At 35.4% G+C, this 10,652-nt stretch overlaps 1 protein-coding gene across 1 annotated transcript; it reads left to right on the top strand.

Annotated features, from left to right (window-relative positions):
• Positions 1-8,726: 8,726 nt before the first annotated feature.
• LOC136408919 (chymotrypsinogen A-like) lies at positions 8,727-10,442 on the top strand. Its single transcript, XM_066390141.1, has 6 exons — positions 8,727-8,857; positions 9,156-9,316; positions 9,380-9,642; positions 9,694-9,912; positions 9,960-10,173; positions 10,233-10,442. Exons 1-6 carry the CDS (start codon positions 8,821-8,823, stop codon positions 10,440-10,442), a joined length of 1,104 nt encoding a protein of 367 aa, XP_066246238.1. The 5' UTR covers positions 8,727-8,820.
• The last annotated feature ends 210 nt before the right edge of the window (positions 10,443-10,652 follow it).

Below are 10,652 nucleotides of genomic sequence, written 5' to 3'. Positions count from 1 at the left end.
ACAACCTTGGTGTATACCATTATAGCATCTTTAGAAACATTTACGTCTCTTTTCAATTTACATTTCTGAAATTTCTTATATCTTTTCTGATTTTTCCGAGACGTAGGGAAAGACGACAAAAAAGTCGCTGTTTACCAAATTTTTTTTCGAGCCAGTGAATCTTTAATAATGTGAATCGTCGTTTAACTGTTATTGTATTTACCCATATAACTCATATGAGAATAATGGAAAATGGGTTCCATCACACTCTTTTTTAGTTATGATGGGAAGAAGTCTGAAAATTCCCATCTCTGATCACTATACAAAATTAGTCTATATTACTGTATTATTTTTGCAGGGTAAAATAGATAGTTCGCTGCACCTTAAACTATTAAATACTATTCAGTACCAGAGAAGCCAGAAGGGTTTTTTGTGGAATCGCTTGACATTGGATTTAAAAATTCTCACTTCTTCATTCTCTCTCACAGTACAAATTAATGTGGGAGGAATAATCATTTGCTGGTAAAACTAAACATGACAAGGCAACTCGTCAAGTGAGATAATATTTTAAAATTCCCAACCAGTATCACTCTATCTAATGGACCTCTTTTTCCATTTAGTTGAACAAGAATTTATTGTGTGTTGCTAAAAGGTAAATATGCGAAATTCGAGTAAAAACTAAACTAAAAAGTGTTGCATGAATCATAAAAGATGTTCCACAAACTATTTTCATTCATAACATCTTTTGTTAAAATTTTTGTTAAAAGAGGGTACACCTGAAACTATTTATTCAGCTTTATGGCCGTTAATTCGGGTTAGTTCAGGTTAGTATTCCCTTCTATTTAGTATTATGAACAATTTCTAAAAACATTCGAAATTAAATTGAAATAGTCACTGAATTAACTTAGTTTTAGCGATCTCATTAAAAGTAAATTACGTCATTAAAAATAATGATAATATTAAACAAAAACCCCATACAAACGTTATATCCATAAAAGCTGGATCGGAGCCGGTGATTCGCAATGGCAAGGGCCTATTTGATCCAGCTGCCACTCTTTGCTATGCACGGATGTGGAATTTCAAATGATTCGACTGCTGGCGGCAATTAGGGCCGAACAAATCTCATCACGAAAGAAGCGCCTATGGCGTCTCGTGTAAGAATCTTTCGTATTCATATCAACTGCTTCTGAAATGAGTTCTCTGATTATTTCAAACTCAATCAAGCTTTGTGTGTAGGGAATTTAAGGGCAACGAATCGCTGAAACTTTGTATTTTTTAAAAACAGTAGTTAATGGAGCTGCTGGGATAATTGAAATCAGTTATTCATAAAAATAGCGGTAGAAATGTGCGACTGTACGTGTTCAGGACTGATTTTAAGGTTGTACATAGTGATTAGATAAGCACTTTAGCATAAGTCGAATTAGTACTGCTGATTGCATCGCAACCTAGTAGCTTTAATTTAGTTTATCATATTTTATCGCGCACGCAGAGGCGACGCCTATGAACGTTAAGAAATTGGCACCATTTCAGAATGCCCAGATGTGGGGAATCCTTTGTCCTAATAATGATGGTTCCTCGAAAGGGACAACCTTCTCTCAAGTAGCTTTGTTTTGCCATAGCACCACGTTTCTAACGGCTGCAATTAAGAGAACCCTCTTTGTCTACAAGGGTTCTCCTGGAGTACGTCTATGGGTGCCGATCCCTGAAGGTAGTATTTAAGGTTCCAAAGGGCAGTTTTTTGGACGGCCCTCTCTCTCTCTCTCTACGATTCGACCACACGGCGACTATCCCTTAATCACCAATATTTATTGTTTAAAAGTGTACCCAATTATATCATCCTGAAGTGCAAGGAGAAACGTTTTTTTCTACAGTCCTTCGATCCTACAGGCAAGGTTTCTCTAAAAGTAAACAGTACGGTTACTAACACAATAACCGTAAAGGACTATCGGTTTTGATAATCAGGACACTCTGTCAGGGTTTAAAACAACTTGCACTTATAAATATGTCCTATACGTTATATTTATTCTCGCTATATGGATTTTTCATTTTTTTTAAATTTTGTTTGAGAGCAACGTTTCATACACAAATAGAGATTGGCGCGCCCTTTTTTAAGGGCTCGGGCAAAAATCCTTTGTTAACGTAATAGGGAGCGTAATCTATCACGGAACGAAACAAAAATTAACAAAACTAAACTGTATGAAATACTAGTATGTAAAATATATAAAACTTTGAAAATTCCTTCTCTCCACTTTGGGAATTATAATTTTTAAAATGAGTCATGTCATAATTTCAAAATGTTAATTTAAGGTAAGGGATTAGAGTTTGTGGTCATTTCATCTAATTCAATCTGTCTAGTTTATAACTTTATAAAGTAGTATTTGCTAAAGTTGAGCATCTTTTTAGATATCCGATAGGCCTCCTATTTAAGCATAGGTAATCAAGTATTATCCATGCTTACTGCACAAGCAGCCACAAATTGGCCACAAATGAATTTAAAATTTTTAGTTTGGTGGAGACATGTTAGTCACTTTTTTCTATTTTCGCTCATGACAATAATCATTTAGACAACTTTCTCAATCATCTAAATGTGAAAGAACCTACTTACAAACAACTTATGATTTAAAATGAACAAAATAAAAAACTTTCTTTCTTAAGGCACATGACTTTAAATTCCGAAAAATGAGGCAAAACTCAAAATGGACGGTTTACAAACCTCTTTATATCATGTACAGCAGGTATATTAGACCAAAGCAAACAAATCAATGAACAGAATCAATGTTTGAACAGCTTTTACGTTCGAAAACGTTATATTGAAAACTTACACAAAATAAATCATAAAACGAAAATAAATACACATGAAACTCTTTGCGAATGTGAGCAAATTTATATTGACCAAACTTCTACGGTTTTAAAAAAGAAAATTAAAAAACACTAAAATTATATTAAAAATTGAAAAATTCATAAATAAAATGTATGCTAGCATGCCCTTAAACAGAAGTAAATTAAACGCTGCTTGCATCCTTGCCCAGGAACCCTTATAAAGGAAGCGTATAATCACAGATAATGCAAATTCTTCACTTAACAGAAGCCGATTGGTCTCTTGTTCAGTAAGCATAGATTATATTTGGTTACGCTTGTTACTTAGTTACAGCTACATACTTAGTTATGCTTGAACAAGAGGTCGATCTCAAACGCATTACAATTTTAAACAAGACCAGTTAAATTAGGTATAATGATCAAACACCATTAACTTACCTAGAATCAACCTTTTAAAATGAGGGCATGATGCATGTTTAAAACTGTTATTCCCCAACGAGTCAGACGAGAAATTCTCGGAATATTTAACATATTCTACATACTGACATTCCACACACTTTATTTCTGCTAATTTTCGTACTTATAACAATTTCGTCCTAAGTTCTGAAGACGATAGCAGAACAAGGGTTTTCGTCCGAGCCCTTAGTAAATTAGGAATGTTATTCTCACTTAGTTTTAACTGAGAATAGTGTGCAATTCCACCGCTCTAACAACCCCTGTTTCTGCGTGAAGCATCATTCCAAAAATAAATGTTACTTTAATGCGAAATTGGATTAAATCGAAGATTAAGTGCATACACCTGATTGGCAGTTATGGGAAAGGAAACACTTATGAAAGCTGTAAAAAGGGCTGCGCATTTCTCATTTTCCCTTTTCAAACTTAATCCTAGGAATTTGCCATCTAGATTACTATTAGATTAACAAGGAAACGTTCATTTCCTGCATTTAACTCGTCTTAATCATTATAAAGCGAGGTTTTAAATGTGGAGTAAATAAATATTCCGTTCATAGCTCCTGTTTAACAACCCAGGCTGGGTAGATTAAAAATCGGCATTCATACCAGACTATCCTGTTCTCGAGGAGTTCTGCAGCTGAATTTTGATCGCTCGTATAACTGATAATTGATTTATACAGGACCCAAAATAATTTGGCCTAACATCTGTTACAACTCTGTCCAGAATTACTAATTTTATTTTCTAAATTAATACTACCCTTTTCGAGTAGCTTAATACGTAATTGGTATGTTTAATTTAATGGTCGAAAAGATCAGGCTGGTCGGAATTGGGAACGGTTAGTAGGTCTGGGGAAAATTATCTGTCATTGTTAAGGTGTTTCGTGAATTATGTAAATCAATTACAAATTGCATTTGTCGCTTTTGACCCGAGATTAAATTTTAGCCATGTTGAGTAAAATGCTGTTGCGGGCTACAATGCCAAACAGAACGTACTCGAAAATTACCCTACAATAAATCCGAGCCCCAAACTTTTGAAATTAAAACTGCAAATTTAATGCCGGAAGTTTTAACCGTATTTAAACTGTTTAGGCAGGTCTCGTGTAGGCAAACGGTTTTCATTTGCCTGCCATTTACGTTATGATAAAAAGTTCTCTATAAAACGGACCCCTTTTTTCAGCAATTGTCATTATATACATATATATATATATATATATATATATCCCTTTTATATAAATAAGCCTGAAAATAAGACCCGAAACCTCCAATTTAATAATGTATATGCACTAAAGCCAAAAACCACCTTGGGAATTTAATTCCGATCACAAGAGCAAGCGAAACAATAAACCTTCAAAAACAAGTAAAACACATAAAGTATCAATAAATATTTATGCACAGCATTAACGTCCAAAACGAAGGACAACAGAAAAAATGAAACGGAGCTGTTTATTTGTTTCCGAGTGGATCAGTTGCTCTCTCGCCCCTTGGCATATCTAAATGCAAATTCCTAAACTGTATTATAGCACAATTTCCATATTTTACCGTTGGCTTTTAACTTCAGTTTTAGTGCCTACAGTACAACCAACCTCCTGAAAAAATAAACTTTATTATTGCACTCGAAGAGGTTGCCCTAGGGCTGAGATTTAAATTTTATGACCCGTCAACAAGAGCGAAAAATTGATTGGCTATTAATGCGTAAAATTTTGTTGTGTTGCCAAATCGTTGAAATTTGCATATAGGTGGAAGCTTTTGTCTAGCGAAACTGTGTCACATATTAACCTAAAATTAGTCCGGACTAATACACTTTTGGAACACTCCACAATCTGCAAATGCCCGGACTAAGAACATGTTTGAAAGCACTGTCTATCAACATATAGCGTGCGTTACCAAAATCTTTAGTTGAAATGAGGGGTTATGTGACTATGAAATATGAGATTCCATAAAATGTGTACATTAACTCACAAAATCCGATCTCCTTTAATTGCAATATCTCAATAAAACTCAACAAGACAACTCGTTATTCTAACCGAACTGTTCAATGACATCCATCCGGTCTTTACAGGATGTATTTGATATTCTGGAGAGCGGAAGTGTTAGAACTGGCATATTGAGCTGAATTTAAAGGAGTATTTTAAAATTTTACGAAGTCTCCAATATGCAAGCCATGTGTAACATATTTCATACATCCCAAGTTCTCGCTTCATATTAAACTATTTTTGCAAAATATGACTGTCCTAGATAACGTATTTGGGTGATTTCGTTGCAATGTAGTTCCTGTCGTCTCCGTAAAATTACTACTTCGCGGGCCAGGGAGGTTGTTTTAATAAATAGAAAATGCCAAACCACTACTCCTACTTTACCAGCATTGCTGCTCTTTCTTAATTATTAAAACACAATGGTTTATTTGAGACGCAGTAAGCACCTGTTGATTTATCTACATATCTATATTTCCTCCCTGGAAAATGCACGTTCAGTAAACTAACGCAAATCCCTGATTTGTTCTGGCATTGCTCCCTAATTTCATTTATGCATTTGTGTTTAGTAATGTAACTGTAGGGCCATAATTTCAAAGAGTGAATTCTATAATTTTATCTTCGTGTTTAGTCAGATACTACTGCAGATACCAATCGTCATTGGTCGAATTTCTCCTTAACTTCATAAATTATTTAAAATATGTTTCTATTTATATAATTCGCACGACTACAGCAACACCATTAAATATTAAAAGTTTAAATATTTTTCCTCACAGCGGCAACGGTGCTGGCCTTGACGAAAATTTTAGCGGCGTTGCCAAGTGAACACATTCTCGCGATATTATTTATGTATTTGGAGTGATGCACTGAACGTAAAAGAAATTTTACGTTTTTTAGTTTTGTAAAAATACAATATCTTTTTCGCTGCTATGCATATGGAGTTTTAGTGAGTGCAAGCAAGAGGCAATTAGGCGATTGATAAGTGCGAGAGAGGCAGGCTACGGTTTCCCTTTCTCTTGCCTGTTGCGTCGTTGAGTCGGAAGCAGTACGCCTTAATTCGAGGATGGATATGGTTCTATGTGATTTTAGAGGACGCAAATTAAGCACCTACATTCCGTTTTATAATAAATTAAAATTTTTGAGATTAAAAACCGTAGTTTGAGAGCAGTAGCTACAAGGAAATTAATTTTTCCTAAGAAAGAGGTTTGCAGAAGGTGCTTTTCCGTCGTCTTTTCCATCAAGGTTTTTCACGTCACCATCCGAGACTCATGATCTGAATCCAAAAACTCATTTGACTTATACATTTTGCATGATTTATATTTACTTTTTTAAGAGTATTGTATACCTTTAAACTACATGCACCAACCCTACTTGCTATGGTTTCAACAAAACTATGAGGTTGTTCTTGAACAGCAAGACAAATGTCCAATTTTTCTTCCTCATAAAAGTTTTCTCGATTAAGGTTGTGCTAATTCATTTCCACCAAGTGGGAAGAATTCACACGTCCACATTTTTTTGAAATGTGCCACAATGTTCCCTATGCTGCTCACCAAAGGAGCAGGCCAATCGTTAAAGCAAATTCCTGTTGAACACCCGCTAAGGAACTACCCCCCAAAATAGAGGATGCAAATCTTCACGTTGAGATGCAATTGAAAATATGCAAAAATATAATATAAGCAATTTGACAATAAAATAACTGGAACTGTAAATAAAATTATTGTATTCTGCATTTTTTTGTTTGATATTTTATGAAGTCAACTTTAATGAATTTCAAGGGAAACTAATTGGCACTCCCAATTTTAAGTACGAATATTCCTTCACTGACCTTTTTGCCCGCCTTTTTAAGAGAACTTTGGGCTCAACTGTGAAAAGACACAAAATACTAGATCGCTTTGCTCAAGCGTAATAACACAGAGTTATGGGATTTTAGTGCAAATTTTGGTGTGCTTTGTCGAAGAAGCTCAAGAGTCATTAAACACATATTTTCAAGGAAAACTCACGTTATCTGGCATTGACATTATCAAGATTATCAGCGCAGCCTCCAAGATCCAACACAATTAGCTTCTCCTCTCTGGTAATTCCAAGCCTATAAAACTGCAGTTATTCAAGCAGCAAAGTAATAGTCTTGGCCAGACTGTACAATTAATTACTGAAAAACAAGAAACCCGACCGGGTGCAGCATGAATAATATGATTCTCATTATACGGCGGCAGGATGGTATGGCTTCCTGCTTCCGCAAACAATACTTTAATTACTGCGGTATTTTATCCGGCTGTTCACGCGGCCCTACAAAACTTTCCGAAATATAACTCCCAGGAATTAATGGATTTTCGTATTTTAATGTGTGTTTGTTCCAGAGAAGATACACTCCGAAATGCCGATTTTACGTGGAGAGGTACTTGCATATAGGCATAAGGATATTTTAGTTCCGAATCCAATTTTCTCTCTCGCATTATTTAAGACTGTGAAGTATCATTCACCGAGTTAAGAAATCCGGACGTCCTGGAAAATTTACTACTGAAGAAGTTATGGAACATCCAGACGTCCAACAACGTTAATCCAATATACCTTGATGTTAAGGGAGGATTACCTGCTACAAGCTTTACTAAACCTATAGAATCCAATATCCTGCTATGGTATGTTCCAGTGAATAGTTTTCTTGATAAAAAAATTAATTTTTCTCTCGACTGCACCTAAGATTTTCTCAAATAGAATTACGAAGGAAATTTAATAAGATTGACTTTTCGATGGTACGATTATGTGATGACAGCAAGTCTATTCTAAATGTTATTAGGTTTCTGTATGGGGAGGTGAAAATTCAATTTAGCCAGGAAAATCTCGCAGATTTCACGTCATAATGTCAGGTAGGTACAGGGAATCCAATTAGATCGCAGAACTGTTGGGACCTTGTGTGAATGGAGGCGTTAAAGCAGTTTCTATAGGGTAAGTAAGTCACTAATGTGTTATTTAAGAGTCCATGGATCTGAATGGGTTTTGTAACAATGGGAGAATTGATGCTTTTTTAAAGGTCAGTCATGTAAACTTGACTAGTAATTGTAATATGTTTAGCCTTGGCCTAAAATACATTGAATCATCGGTGTCATCAGTCTTTATATCTCTTCCGGTGTAAACATTTTATAACGCCGGTTATTAGATGGTACCTTAACAAATATTGAAGTTACGTTTCTGCGCGAAATTGGGTGTACCCAAAATTCTCTAAATAAAACTACAGAAAGCGTAAAACTGTGTCTTCAAGTTGATTAAAACCTAAACGAGTTTACTCTTCCTCCTCCTCTCTTTGTTTTCATAAAAGTTTTTAATTGTATTATATAAATTTTCTTTTTTTTTTTGGTCACCCTATATAGATCTAATTCACATCGTTTAAAGATAATTTTCAAATAATAATGCTTGTGCATAATGTAATAGCATAATGTAATTAAATGTAAACATTGTCGATGTATAGTTTGGGATTTTTCACCATGATCCGAGAATAATATTTACCTGTGTCCGAATAATATATATTTAACTTGTCACTATAAGGTTCTTCATTTTTATATGGTTTTTCATTGATGTGTAGTGATATTGTGTCCATTATTGAATCATGAGGGTTTTCCTATTTATTAATGCTTTGCTTATAGGTAGGAGAAGGCAGATTTGTCAAGATGTTGTGTTTGGATAAAAGGGAACGTTTGTGCGTTAGTCATTTTTCAGAAATAAATTATTGCAGATTCAAAATTGATTATTTCAGAATTACGGAAAATGTTATAGTAGAATTTTAATGAATTTTCTGATATTGTTTCCTTTCTTTCCTTCTCGCAATGTTGTACTTTCTTCGAAAATTTCTCAATTGAAGCATCAATTTTCAGGAACACAGTACTTTAATTAATATAAATCTAATTCCAAATAAATTGATGTATTACACTTCTTGACTTCCAGGTCTGGTGCAGCCTCAAACCCTCCAGACCTACTGCACCCTCGCCTCTCTTTGCAACGGTGGCAGCGTAATAGATCCTCGCATCTTAATTAATGGAGCCCCTGGATCAAACCCATCTGGAACAAATTTTCCTGGAACATTCCCCGGAGTAAATCCTCCCGGTGTGAGTAATTCTCCTTATCAGCCCAAATACTCTCTTCACTCCGTATAAACCCAAACTTTCTAGGCGGACATAGGAACTAACATAGTAAGCCCCCCAGGATCCACCACCACTTGTCCTGCAGGGTATGTTCTTTGCTCCAACATAACCTGTGGCACCCCTTCAGCACAGCCAGGTATGCAGGATGGATATGCCACCCCTAATGCATTTCCATGGCAGGTTTTCCTTAGGAATAACCTTAATTTGGCAGTAAACAATGGGTATGCTGGGGGTGGTGTTTTGTTGGACCCTTATACGGTTTTAACTGCTGCTCACAAGGTTACTAATTTGTAAGTTGTATAAAGCCATTTCTATCCAGATCCTATTATAATCATCTATAGGACAAGTATCAGTGTATTGGTGGGAGTTTACAATATTGCCAGTTTATCAACTGCGCAAGCAGCTCAAGTGTCTCAAGTCTGGATCCACACCTACTACAATCAAACTTACTTGAAAAACGATATTGCCATTTTGAGATTAGCCACCGCAATTTTGATCAATACTAATGCAATGCCTATATGTTTGCCTTTATCTGGAACCAGTTACGTTGGGTTACCAGGGTACGTTTCCATGGTAATTTTCCCCACAAAAACAACATTTATTTTAGTACCTCATGTGTGGTCTCTGGATGGGGACAAACAAGCTTTAGAGTGGATGATGCTCCTACTCAAATTCTCAAACAAGTCCACGTTCCGATTGTGACCAATGCTCAATGCACTGCATCCTATAACGCAATTTTAGGCCAAGTGAACACAGCTGCTTATCTGGATTTTCCCAATGAGATTTGTGCTGGAGGGGTTTCACAATTGGATGCATGTACTGTAAGTTAAGAGATGTCATGTATTAACTAGTTTTCTTCAAGACACGTTTTTCCTTCTAGCAAGATGGAGGTTCGCCTTTGATCTGTCCAAGCGCAACTGGACAGTTTAGTTTAGTAGGGTTAGTCTTATGGGGTAAAGATTGTGGACAGTCGGGGAGATACGGGGTGTATTTGAATGTTCCTTCCTATGTGAATTGGATTCAATGTACTCAGCAATGTATACAGGGTACTTTTAATTGTTTTCGTTGTCCTGCTACACAGTTTTTGTAATGGGAACTCTATGTGAAATATATGATAGTTTTTCGTTATTTTCGTATTGTGTGGATACATGCTTTTGATTGAACAGAATATTTATTTCCTGCGAAAAAAAGTTTATATTTAGAAGTTAAAGCTATTATGCAAAAATAGGTACAATAAATATGAAGGAAATAAAATTACAAAATTTGCGATTATTTCACTGGCTGTAATTGATTGTTACAG

Source organism: Euwallacea similis, chromosome 5 (genome assembly GCF_039881205.1).
Source record: "Euwallacea similis isolate ESF13 chromosome 5, ESF131.1, whole genome shotgun sequence".
NCBI classification, from domain to species: domain Eukaryota; kingdom Metazoa; phylum Arthropoda; class Insecta; order Coleoptera; family Curculionidae; genus Euwallacea; species Euwallacea similis.
Note: the sequence above shows the minus strand (reverse complement) of the source record. Positions and strands in the feature narration are given on the sequence as shown.